The following is a 14,047-nucleotide window of genomic DNA, read 5'->3' as shown; positions in this document are numbered from 1 at the left end:
CCTAACGACCCTCAGAAGCGCCCTGATGGGGTCACCTTGCTACCTTGGAAGGATGGTAAGCAAGTGGTATGGGACTACACGTGCGCTGCCACACTGGCCAGTACCTACCTCCACTACAGCACACGTGAAAGCGGTGGTGCTGCTTCTTTCAGGGAATCGCAGAAAATTATTAAATACAGAGGTCTAGCACACTGCTACAGCTTTGTTCCGATCGGCTCGGAGACCCTCGGTTCGTGGGGAAAATGTGCATTGAAGTTCCTGAAGGAATTGGGGGACAAATTGATCAGCGCTACAAAAGACCAGAGAGCAAAAAGTTTCTTGTTCCAGCGCCTCAGTGTTGCGATTCAGAGGGGAAATGCCTGTTGCGTCTTGGGCACTAGTCCAACTTCAGAGGAATTCGAAGAAGTGTTTGACTTGCAACAATGATCGAACCCGTCTGTGACATTCATCAATGTTTCCCATTGTTGTGTTTTTTCAAGAGATCCATAACCTTTAAGCACCTTTTTGCATTATTATTTTTGTATCAACCCATGTATATCTTGTAACCATCAAATGCATAATAAAGCACAAAAAATATTCAAGGAAGGGGGTGGTAGGAGAAAAGCACACAGAAACTGTATTGGAGGGGATCTAAACATTCCCTCTAATGCGTTATGCGTGGTTTCCTCCGAGGCTATGGGTCCCCCTTCTTCCAGCTAGAGGTGGTACTCCCTTCTTATATATATATATATATATATATATATATATATATATATATATATATATATATTAGATAGATAGATAATTAGAGATGGTGTTGTGGTAGAGAGTAGAGTTAGAGGTGTAGACATATCCAGGTTGAGTGGGGGTGTGGTGGTGACGTGAGTGAGCACCTCTGTAGCAGTAAAGAGGTGTGAGGGACCAGTAATGACGAGAGCAGCAAGGTGAGGGGGAATGGTGAGGTAGTGAGGGGCACCTGGGTACGGGGGGGGAGGGAGAGAGAGAGAGAGAGAGAGAGAGAGAGAGAGAGAGAGAGAGAGAGAGAGAGAGAGAGAGAGAGAGAGAGAGAGAGAGAGAGAGAGAGAGAGAGAGAGAGAGAGAGAGAGAGAGAGAGAGAGAGAGAGGGGGGGGGTGGGGGAGGGATAGTAGTGGGGAGTGCCAACTGGTGTGTGCAGGTGGAGGTGGTCCTCTGTCTCTCACCCCCTCCCTCCTTGTCCCTCCCCTCCTCACCCCCCCGCCAGCTCCTCACTTGCCCATGCCCAGGGTATAGGTGCCCCATTCTGCGCCCTGCCTTCTCAAGCATCACTAACTCACCCTCCACTCTCGCCTCCACCACACTCGAGTCGCAGCTCGGAGCCCCGAGCCCCTACGAGGACGAGCACCGACTCAGTGAGGCTGTGGAGTGTTCACCATGTTCAGCATGTTCACCAAGGGGCTGTCAGTGGGGTGTTCCGCTTGCTGGTGGAACAGATAACAAGCGGTCTCGTGAGCCTCCAACTACGACCCCAATTCGTGCGCGTCCGAGTGTCGTGTGAGAAAGAAGCAGGTAACTGGAAATAATTTAAATGTGGTGCAGCTTAGTGTTTGTTTTGTGTGGTGCTCACTAAGGGTCGTGAGGTGCCGTAGACGACCTGGCCAGTGAGGCAGCCACTGTGGTGGTCACTAAGGGTCGTGAGGTGCCATAGACGACCTGGTCAGTGAGGCAGCCACTGTGGTGGTCACTAAGGGTCGTGAGGTGCCATAGACGACCTGGCCAGTGAGGCAGCCACTGTGGTGGTCACTAAGGGTCGTGAGGTGCCATAGACGACCTGGCCAGTGAGGCAGCCACTGTGGTGGTCACTAAGGGTCGTGAGGTGCCGTAGACGACCTGGCCAGTGAGGCAGCCACTGTGGTGCTCACTAAGGGTCGTGAGGTGCCATAGACGACCTGGTCAGTGAGACAGCCACTGTGGTGGTCACTAAGGGTCGTGAGGTGCCATAGACGACCTGGTCAGTGAGGCAGCCACTGTGGTGGTCACTAAGGGTCGTGAGGTGCCATAGACGACCTGGTCAGTGAGGCAGCCACTGTGGTGGTCACTGTTGACCAGGGTGTTGGTGGCTGACGCTGGCCGCTTCACAGTGCCGGGGACTATATGAACGGGTTTTGGGATAATTTTGTGGATTTCTCGCTTTTTCATGAACACATGTGTTTGTGTGACGTGCCCCAGTGCTGCCCCCATACCCATCCTGTGAGTAGTGCTGCCCCCATACCCATCCTGTGAGTAGTGCTGCCCCCATACCCATTCTGTGAGTAGTGCTGCCCCCATACCCATCCTGTTAGTAGTGGTGACCCTCACTACCCATCCTGTGAGTAGTGCTGCCCCCCATACCCATCCTGTGAGTAGTGGTGACCCCCATACCCATCCTGTGAGTAGTGGTGACCCTCACTACCCATCCTGTGAGTAGTGCTGCCCCCCATACCCATCCTGTGAGTAGTGGTGACCCCCATACCCATCCTGTGAGTAGTGGTGACCTCACTACCCATCCTGTGAGTAGTGGTGACCATCACTACCCATCCTGTGAGTAGTGCTGCCCCCCATACCCATTCTGTGAGTAGTGCTGCCCCCATACCCATCCTGTGAGTAATGGTGACCCTCACTACCCATCCTGTGAGTATTGGTGACCTCACTACCCATCCTGTGAGTAGTGGTGACCTCACTACCCATCCTGTGAGCGGTAGTGGACCTCCTATTACCCATTTTGTGAGCGGTAACATAAACAAAAGTGACATAATGGGCTCAGGAAGTGTGCCCCATAATTGGTTTAGTTAAGTTACAACAGTGACGAGGTGGTTGACAACTGTGTTCACAGGTCACGGGACTAACAAGTGCCTACAGGTGCGTGAACAAGTGCCAGCAGTGATTAGCTAAGACAGTAAAGACCTGACCTGCCACCAGTGCCACCACCACTCTCCTCACCACTTGGCACTCTGACGACTGAGAGTGCCACGGCGACGCAGGTGGCTCGCTGCCACACGCATCTTAATGGCACTCAGCTAACGAGACAACGGTCCATTCATCAGACGCCAGCACAAATAACTGACTTACAGTGACGTCTTGTAAATGGGCAATAAAGGACTCCTTGAGAAAATATCAACAACAAGATGTGAACTGTCTCGCTGATGAATGAGCGAGGCATCATACCTTGAGTCAACATCATATCTTGTGAAGATGATCCATTAGACTATTATAGTGAGTAGCGTGATGCACTTGTACTGTCACTCCATTATAGTGTTGCTGGTCTGCTGTATAACACTGTCTGATATTTACACAGTGTAAAGGGACCTATAAGCCTCGTGTTACGAGGCAGGAGTGACAGCGGGGCGTGAGTGGTGGTGATAGTGAGGATGGTGCAAGTAACTGACAGATACACCACCCTTTCCCTCCACCAGCCCTCCACAGGCATCACTCGTCACCCTCACCACCACCACCACCTGCACCACCACCACCTGCACCACCACCACCTGCACCACCACCACCACCACCTGCACCACCACCACCTGCACCACCACCACCTGCACCACCACCACCACCACCTGCACCACCACCACCACCACCTGCACCAGCTCCAGCCCCACATGCTGGCCAAGGTAAGTTACATTTGTTGATTTTTTCCTTTGTGTAAATTTTTTTTCGATTTGCTCTAACATGACAGAAATATGTTTGTTGGCAACATTGGTGTTTTAATTACACGTGGGGTATTCAGCACAGTATGTGCGTGCTGAATAACAAACGAAGAAGCTTGAATGGGTCCCAAGCCAATATGCAACTGAAAACTCCACACCCCACAAGGATTCGAACCCAGACAGCCAGGAGCACTATGCACCTTGGCATGCCTGGTACCTAAATCATTAGTTGCATACTGGCTTGGGGACCATTCAAGCTTGTTCACATTTGTGTTGCTCAGGTGGCCCCGCCAAGTGAGGTGATTCGATAAAATATCTGTGCCCGAGTTGACCACCGAGCGCTGTCGGATGTTGGATAAATAGTCTCACGACTACCAAGATTTTTGTACAGTCGTGTGGTCTAGTGGTTAAGGTACCAGGTACGCCAAGCTGCATAGTGATCCTGGCTGTCTGGATTCGAATCCTTCTGGGGGTGTGGAGTTTTCAGATGAATATGTATATGAACATATATACATATTTCGTTGAAAACGACAGAAAGTTTTAGATTTATGATTCTGGCACGAATCTTCTCGATATTCCTTACGTTTCTCTTCACTGAAGCGCGACCGTTAACAATCAACTCTCCAAAGTGTATTTGTACTTGTTATTTACGTCTGACGCCTTGTGATGCTCTTCGTAAGGTCTCACCCTACATTCTCAAAGACCAATTGTTGTTGTTATAGATTCAGTTACTCGGAACAAGTTCCAAGTAGCACGGGCTATGGTGAGCCCGTTACTTACCTGGCACAGGAGCAGGGCAAGTAGCACGGGCTATGGTGAGCCCGTAGTGGACTTACCTGGCACAGGAGCGGGGCTGTAACTGTGAATTCTTCTGTGTAGCACGTGATTATATCCTCTAATGGTAAGGTTATAGGTGACAGACATGAATGATGATTGATTGATGAAGATTAAAGCACCTAAGAGAAGGCACGGGCATGAATAGCCCGTAATTAAGGAATGACATACATGGGGTATTAAATTAATGGGGTATTAATGGGGGTAGTATATTAAGAGTGTGACTTGTTGGCAGTTTATGTTCTTCTGGTGGCTGCCGTTCCTGTTGCTGGGACATTTGGTCCAGGTTCTGCACTGGTCCGGGGTCTTGAAGTGGGTAGAGTGTAACTGTGTATTAGCTGCTTATTGATTGCTGGTCTGAATTTCTTGATATGCAGCGCTTCACTCATGTCTAATCTTCTATTGTCATTGTATCTATCAATTATTTCGGTGTTGTTTGTCAAAATATCCCTGGTGATCGTCTTGTTGTGTGTGGCGATTATATGTTCCTTGATGGAGCCCTGTTGTTTGTGCAGTGTTAAACGCCTGGAGAGAGACGTCGTTGTCTTGCCTATATACTGAGATCGGTGGGGCTGACAATCCCCAAGTGGGCACGTGAAGACGTATACAACGGTCTCTTTCAAGGCGTTTTTCATGGTGTCGGGAGAATTCTTCATTAGCAGGTTGTCGGTTTTCCTACTCTTATTATACTGTTAGTTTTATCTTTTGGTTGACGTTACTTGGGGTAACGTTCTTCTCAATGATCTCTTTTTAGGGTTTTTTCCTCTGCTTTGTAGGACGTGGAGAAGGTGTTTCTATAAAACAATTTTATTAGAAGTCTGGGTATTGTGAAATCTGTCTTAGTCTACATAGCTCCTCATCCACCCGCCTCCACCCACAGCTGTGAGTGAATCTAAAAACTAAAAAATTCAACCTAAGACTTTCTGTCGTTTTCAGAAAGACTCCTACCAAAATATACTAATATTTTATACTAAAATAAAACTAACAATTTATATATATATATATATATATATATATATATATATATATATATATATATATATATATATATATATATGTTCGTTTGTTCAAAATCGCTAATCTCCGAAAGTTCTTCACCGATTGCTTTCAAATTTTCACACAACGTTCCATTCGCATCCGAGGGGGTTTTAATATACATTTTATATTGATGTCACGTCTGTGACGGTAAAAAAACATGCTTTTTCTGAAAAACTGTGTTTTTCACATACTGCAGGTATACTGCAGGTATACTGCAAGTATTCACTTATAAGCACTGGTAAGTAGGTCGAGTCCTTCTGGTGAAGTGTAATTTCTCAGCCCTGAGTGTGACACCACACCTCATGTGTGACGCCACACCTCATGTGTGACGCCACACCTCATGTGTGACGCCACACCTCATGTGTGACGCCACACCTCATGTGTGACGCCACACCTCATGTGTGACGCCACACCTCATGTGTGACACCACACCTCATGTGTGACGCCACACCTCATGTGTGACGCCACACCTCATGTGTGACACCACACCTCATGTGTGACGCCACAGCTCATGTGTGACGCCCGTGACGTGACACTGTCTGTGTACTCCATCTTAACTGTAAACAGTCCACACCCAAGTGGACCTTCTGCTTATTCCACACTTCCTGTGGCCGCTCTACGTTGGTCTACTTCCTGTGGCCGCTCTATTCTCTCTACCATCCTATCTACTGGGGCTCTACATCCTCTCTACTTGCTCGTTGGCGTTCTAATTTCTATAAAATTTTCTAGGGGAAATCTACGCGTTATCTACTTTTCTCCTACTTTCCTGAGGAGTTCTACATGCCCATTTGAGCTCCTCTCTCTCTACTTTCCTCTGGAGGCTCTACTTTTCTCTATTTTTGTCGTGGGAGCTCTGTTTCTCTATACGCTGGGGACCACTCTAATCTTGCTCTTTTAATCGTCAATAAACATCTGTATTCCCCCATTCTCATCCCCCCCCTCCCCCCCTCCCATGTTGTGTACTCGTTCATTCGGATTTATGTCACAATCCGATAACACCAATGATAAGACCTGACTCTTTACTTGTATCTGGTACAGGCGCTCTGTGTCCTCACCTGGTTGTTCCTCACCTAGTTGTTCCTCACCTGGTTGTTCCTCACCTGGTTGTTCCTCACCTGGTTGTTCCTCACCTGGTTGTTCCTCACCTGGTTGTTCCTCACCTGGTTGTTCCTCACCTGGTTGTTCCTCACCTGGTTGTTCCTCACCTGGTTGTTCCTCACCTGGTTGTTCCTCACCTGGTTGTTCCTCACCTGGTTGTTCCTCACCTGGTTGTTCCTCACCTGGTTGTACCTCACCTGGTTGTTCCTCACCTGGTTGTTCCTCACCTGGTTGTACCTCACCTGGTTGTTCCTCACCTGGTTGTTCCTCACCTGGTTGTACCTCACCTGGTTGTTCCTCACCTGGTTGTTCCTCACCTGGTTGTTCCTCACCTGGTTGTTCCTCACCTGGTTGTTCCTCACCTGGTTGTTCCTCACCTAGTTGTACCTCACCTGGTTGTTCCTCACCTGGTTGTACCTCACCTGGTTGTTCCTCACCTGGTTGTTCCTCACCTGGTTGTTCCTCACCTGGTTGTTCCTCACCTGGTTGTTCCTCACCTGGTTGTTCCTCACCTGGTTGTTCCTCACCTGGTTGTACCTCACCTGGTTGTTCCTCACCTGGTTGTTCCTCACCTGGTTGTTCCTCACCTGGTTGTTCCTCACCTGGTTGTTCCTCACCTGGTTGTTCCTCACCTGGTTGTTCCTCACCTGGTTTTGTGTGAGGATAACACGAGGTTGCGTGTGATCGAGTGTGATAACACTTGGATATCTTGAGGGTGAAGCAGAACACCTGGATATCTTGAGAGTGAAGCAGAACACCTGGATATCTTGAGGGTGAAGCAGAACACCTGGATATCTTGAGGGTGAAGCAGAACACCTGGATATCTTGAGGGTGAAGCAGAACACCTGGATATCTTGAGGGTGAAGCAGAACACCTCGATATCTTGAGGGTGAAACAGAACACCTGGATATCTTGAGGGTGAAGCAGAACACCTGGATATCTTGAGAGTGAAGCAGAACACCTGGATATCTTGAGGGTGAAGCAGAACACCTGGATATCTTGAGAGTGAAGCAGAACACCTGGATATCTTGAGGGTGAAGCAGAACACCTCGATATCTTGAGGGTGAAACAGAACACCTGGATATCTTGAGGGTGAAGCAGAACACCTGGATATCTTGAGGGTGAAGCAGAACACCTGGATATCTTGACGGTGAAGCAGAACACCTGGATATCTTGAGGGTGAAGCAGAACACCTGGATATCTTGACGGTGAAGCAGAACACCTGGATATCTTGAGGGTCAAGCAGAACACCTGGAAGTACCAGGCAGGGAAGTACCAGGCAGGGAAGTACCAGGCAGGGAAGTACCAGGTAGGGAAGTACCAGGCAGGAAGTACCAGGCAGGAAAGTACCAGGCAGGGAAGTACCAGGCAGGGAAGTACCAGGCAGGGAAGTACCAAGTAGGGAAGTACCAGGCAGGGAAGTACCAGGCAGGGAAGTCCCAGGCAGGGAAGTACCAGGCAAGGAAGTACCAGGCAGGGAAGTACCAGGCAGGGAAGTACCAGGCAGGGAAGTACCAGGCAGGGAAGTGCCAGGCAGGGAAGTACCAGGCAGGGAAGTACCAGGCAGGGAAGTACCAGTCAGGGAAGTACCAGGCAGGGAAGTACCAGGCAGGGAAGTACCAGGCAGGGAAGTACCAGGCAGGGAAGTACCAGTAACACCTCACACAAGTCAGCATAAGTACCCCCCTCCCCCCCCATGACCCCCCCCCCGGGAAGTGCCACAGTCCGCACTCTGACCTACTTCAAGAGAGAGTAATACAGGTCAGCCCAGTTTTACCTGGAATCTTTATGTTCATATTTCTGAGAGTTTAATGTAAAGAACTGTGTTGTGAGGCGGGCTGGCCTGGTGTGTTGTGAGGCGGGCTGGCCTGGTGTGTTGTGAGGCGGGCTGGCCTGGTGTGTTGTGAGGCCGGCTGGCCTGGTGTGTTGTGAGGCCGGCTGGCCTGGTGTGTTGTGAGGCGGGCTGGCCTGGTGTGTTGTGAGGCGGGCTGGCCTGGTGTGTTGTGAGGCGGGCTGGCCTGGTGTGTTGTGAGGCGGGCTGGCCTGGTGTGTTGTGAGGCGGGCTGGCCTGGTGTGTTGTGAGGCGGGCTGGCCTGGTGTGTTGTGAGGCGGGCTGGCCTGGTGTGTTGTGAGGCGGGCTGGCCTGGTGTGTTGTGAGGCGGGCTGGCCTGGTGTGTTGTGAGGCGGGCTGGCCTGGTGTGTTGTGAGGCGGGCTGGCCTGGTGTGTTGTGAGGCGGGCTGGCCTGGTGTGTTGTGAGGCGGGCTGGCCTGGTGTGTTGTGAGGCAGGCTGGCCTGGTGTGTTGTGAGGCGGGCTGGCCTGGTGTGTTGTGAGGCGGGCTGGCCTGGTGTGTTGTGAGGCGGGCTGGCCTGGTGTGTTGTGAGGCGGGCTGGCCTGGTGTGTTGTGAGGCGGGCTGGCCTGGTGTGTTGTGAGGCGGGCTGGCCTGGTGTGGTCCATCACACCACCACTATGACTACGGCACACACCTTGTAGCGAAGGTCCCCCCCCCCGTTATTTACTTGATTTACGAAGGTCCCCCCCCCTCCTGGTGACCTTAGACGGGTGATCGCCTTAGATGCTACACACACGAACACTGCGCCCCTACCTCACTCTTGAGACCTTCTCAGCTCCCACCACCAAACTCATGCGATAATGACGATTAATTAATCGTGGTTTGGATCAATCAATTAACAATTAAATCCTTGAGGGTTAATCCCCAATTAATTGAAAAGGGAGGGAGGAATTGATGTTAAGTGTGGATTACATTGAGACCAAGGGAGTATATAGGTATTAAATAAATGGTTGCAGGGTTACCGAGGGTGTCTAGGGCAAGCACGGGGTCTTGAGCTCCACAACACAGTGTAACATAAGCGTCGGGGGGGGGGGGGGGGATTCCAGTAAACACCATAAATACTAAAAAAGATTTATTAAACAAAGATTATCAAATGAAAATAAAAAGAAACACGCCCTATCTAAACACTTCCTAAACTGAATATATTCCTAACTGAGGCAAATGATAATTGACTACAACAAATAATGTGGCTTCTACAACTGCACTTCATCAGACACAGATACCTTAAAATACCCCAGCCAGGCCTAGATGTTGTGCCTCGGCTCCAGGGCACCATTCCACATTGTCCTCCTCTCTCTCTTCCAGACTGTGAAGCTAACTAAGATTACTCCACCAGCCTCTGGCTGCTAGATCACTAAGCAGGTTAATTGAACAAATCAATCTTATTTACTGGCCACCCAGATGATTGAATTCCTATTAAATACTGATGGTAATTCTACAGACATCTTGAGCCCGGCTATATCCAGGTACAATAGTGAGTAGTGACCTGAATATATAATTTATGAATTAACAATACGGAAAGTTGTGGTCACCCCGGCCGCCTGACCTTGACCCGGGGCGGGCCTGACCTTGACCCGGAGCGGGTCAGGGACGGGCCTGACCTTGACCCGGGGAGGCGGGTCAGGGACGGGCCTGACCAACTAGTCCCACTATTCTAAATGACGTCACTGTCTCTGTGATAGCACACGAGCCTTGCTCTTTACTCTACACTCACGTTAACCAAACATAAGTACTTAAACCAGATTGGTTATTGCTACAATTACTGTTATTATTGAATTATTCATCACTGTTGACTTAATACAAGGATAACACAGCCCTTTTGTCTGTTATCCTTGCTAATCTTTTAATCTCTGGCGAGTGAACAAACCGAAACTGTCTCTATTTTCCGCTTGTTACAACTAGTAATAAAGTTGTTACATCTTGGCTTAACGTGTTTATGACGTATTAGAACGTTGTCACAACTTGTTATATTGGTTGTTATAACTAGTTAGGAGGTGTTAAAACTTGTTCGAACGTTGTACCAACGTCGTAGTTTCGGTGTGTGTTTGGCGGGAAGACAGTAGTGTCTCTTTCCACCAGCTCGTGTTCAATGTAAAACTATATGATCTGAGATCTAAAACTTGTAAAACAAGTTTGTTACGAGGACAAGACCGGGCCCAGGTCTCGAGGGTGAAGCTGGAGGCCGAGCTCACACTCGAGAAGCAAAGGGATCTCTTGAAGTTATCTTGAAATGATTTCGGAGCTTAGCGTCCCTGCGGCCCGGTCCTCGATTAGGCCTCCTGTTTGTTACACACCCCCAGGAAGCAGCCCGTAGTAGATGTCTAACTCCTAGGTACCTATTTACTGCTAGGTGAACTGGTGTATCAGAGTGAAAGAAACTCTGCCCATTTGTTCCCGCCTCCACCGGGAATCGAACCCGGAACCTTAGGACTACGAATACCGAGCGCTGTCCACTCAGCCGTCTGGCCACCAAGCTTGAGACGCAACGTGTATGACTCCATGACTCATACACTCACGACTCATACACTCACGACTCATACACTCACGACTCATACACTCACGACTCATACAAACACTCACCACCATAAAAAAACACTCACGACTCATACAAACACTCACGACTCATACAAACACTCACGACTCATACAAACACTCACGACTCATACAAACACTCACGACTCATACAAACACTCACGACCCATACAAACACCCACGACTCATACAAACACCCACGACTCATACAAACACCCACGCCGCATACAAACACTCACGAGTCATACAAACACTCACGAGTCATACAAACACTCACGAGTCATACAAACGAGATGATGTTACTGGCATGGTCCGTGAGAGAGTGTGTGGGGTGTTTATCTCGCTGATCAAAGGCACCAATTTGTGGGTGTAAGTCATCGCGAAAGTTGGTTTATTGGCCAGAAAAGCCAGACAGGTGTTTACCAGGCCACAAGCTCCTGGTCCACGTGTGTGTCTGTACTCCCCTAGTTGTACTTGCGGGGGTTGAGTTCTTCACACACCTCCTTGTCATTCTCTGTGTATCTGTTCTCCCCTTTTCTCAGTTTCATCACTTGTTCCTTAACTCGCTGAACTTTAGTACAGTCATCTCTCTGAGTTCTGTTTCCCATTGTATTCCCCTTAGGAAGTTCTTCATTTCGTCACATTTTCCTCTTCTGGAATTTAGTCTTTTCCCTTCCGATCCCATCCTTGGATAGGTTATCCCTACCTCCACCAAATACTCAAATGTTAATACACTGTGGTCACTCATTCCTATGGGGGCTTCAAATTTGACTTCCATTTTTTCTGACTCATTGAAGGTGAATATCAGGTCGAGTCTAGCTGGTTCGTCATTGCCTCTCATTCTTGTGGGTTCCTTGACGTGCTGGCTCAGAAAGTTCCTTGTTGCTACTTCCAAGAGTTTGGCTCTCCATGTATCTGCACCTCCATGTGGGTACCACCTGGTACCCAAGGTGGGCACCTTGGGTACCAGGGGTTGGGGCAGGTAGGGCATCTATTGGGTGGAGGATGTGGGAGGTGCTTCTCTCACTGTGTCTGTTGAGCTGCTGGTGGAGGGTTCCCCACTCCCCTCTGGGATTGTAGGGCTCGGGGTTGTGGCTCACTGATTCCTTTCTTTCTCCCTGTGCTCCCTTCTCGCGGCTGCTGCCCTCCCTCTTTCGTCCCTTGTCGTATCCCTCTGCAGGAATACCTTTTTGAACCTCTGTACATTGGCTAGTCTGCTCTTTCTGTGTGTGTGTGTGTGTGTGTGTGTGTGTGTGTGTGTGTGTGTGTGTGTGTGTGTGTGTGTGTGTGTGTGTGTGTGTGTGTGTGCTCACCTAGTTGTGCTTCCGGGGGTTGAGCTCTGGTTGTGTGTGTGTGTGTGTATGTGTGTGTGTGTGTGTGTGTGTGTGTGTGTGTGTGTGTGTGTGTGTGTGTGTGTGTGTGTGTGTGTGTGTGTGTGTGTGTATTTGATCTAATTTTTATCTAATTTCCCAAATTCAGATCAATATTGTACACACACATCCGCCAATTAGATCGTAGCCTAAACTCTCTATTCATCACTGGCCGAACAACCACTTCGTCTGTGGCAATTAATCACCTTCGTTACTCTGAGATATTCTCACCACTCAACACCTGCAGACTGGCTCCGGGGACCAATGTCCACGCGGCCCGCTCTCTGAAACGAAAGTGATGAGAAGACATTGAAATCTCTTGACAGCAACTGTCAAGGTAACAGCACCTTATACCTCCTGCTTGTGGCTCCAGGCCGCTACCATCATGCTGGAGGCCGCTACCATCATGCTGGAGGCCACTACCATCATGCTGGAGGCCGCTACCAACATGCTGGAGGCCGCTACCATCATGCTGGAGGCCACTACCATCATGCTGGAGGCCGCTACCCTCATGCTGGAGGCCGCTACCATCATGCTGGAGGCCGCTACCATCATGCTGGAGGCCGCTACCATCATGCTGGAGGCCGCTACCATCATGCTGGAGGCCGCTACCATCATGCTGGAGGCCACTACCATCATGCTGGAGGCCACTACCACCATGCTGGAGGCCGCTACCATCATGCTGGAGGCCACTACCATCATGCTGGAGGCCGCTACCATCATGCTGGAGGCCGCTATCTTCATGCTGGAGGCCACTACCATCATGCTGGAGGCCGCTACCATCATGCTGGAGGCCGCTACCATCATGCTCGAGGCCGCTATCATCATGCTGGAGGCCACTACCATCATGCTGGAGGCCGCTACCATCATGCTGGAGGCCGCTACCATCATGCTGGAGGCCGCTACCATCATGTTGGAGGCCGCTACCATCATGCTGGAGGCCGCTACCATTGACCAGGTCTAGACTGGAGGTAGACGGAAGAGCGCCAGGAGGAGGTGGGTGACCCGCCAAGAATAACCTAACCTAACCCACATACTGCTCCTGGGTGACGGAGGCTCCGGTGTTGACACTCCCACACCCCCACCCCGTCGACACCCCCACACCCCCCCACCCTCGACACCCCCACCCTCGACACCCACATGTCGACACCAGAGAGCCAGGTCATCTTGCACCTGGAGGCGCTGCTCCACCTCTGACCATCTCGCAGCATCACCTAACGTGATGGAATAAGATTCACATTTTATGTTTTAATATACGAATTTCTCTTCTTTACTGCTGTAAGCTGAACTGAGCAGTTTGAGCGTGGCGGGAGTGTTATATGGAAGAGCAGGTGAGGTCTGAGGAGCACTTGAGGGGTAAGGTCGATGGTAGTGCTCACACACACACACACGCACACACACACACACACACACACACACACACACACACACACACACACACACACACACACACACACACACACACATACATGGCTGCCGTCAAACACACAGGTGGTGAGGCCACTATGATGACAGTTACTGATGGCATGATGACACACATGACACATGAGGCAGGATACAGCCCACACCGTGTATAAGTCATCTTCACTTCACTCTCAACATCAATTGGTTAATTAATATATAATAATAATAATAATAAGGTTTACTAAGGAAAATATTCATACATACAGAGTGAGTTACA

The 14,047-nt window shown here is 49.8% G+C and overlaps 1 protein-coding gene across 1 annotated transcript; it reads left to right on the top strand.

Moving 5' to 3' along the window:
- Positions 1-12,751: 12,751 nt before the first annotated feature.
- On the top strand, positions 12,752-13,330 carry LOC138366017 (zonadhesin-like). The gene has a single exon (XM_069326736.1). It carries the CDS (start codon positions 12,752-12,754, stop codon positions 13,328-13,330), a length of 579 nt encoding a protein of 192 aa, XP_069182837.1.
- The last annotated feature ends 717 nt before the right edge of the window (positions 13,331-14,047 follow it).

Source organism: Procambarus clarkii, chromosome 18 (genome assembly GCF_040958095.1).
Source record: "Procambarus clarkii isolate CNS0578487 chromosome 18, FALCON_Pclarkii_2.0, whole genome shotgun sequence".
NCBI lineage: Eukaryota > Metazoa > Arthropoda > Malacostraca > Decapoda > Cambaridae > Procambarus > Procambarus clarkii.
Note: the sequence above shows the minus strand (reverse complement) of the source record. Positions and strands in the feature narration are given on the sequence as shown.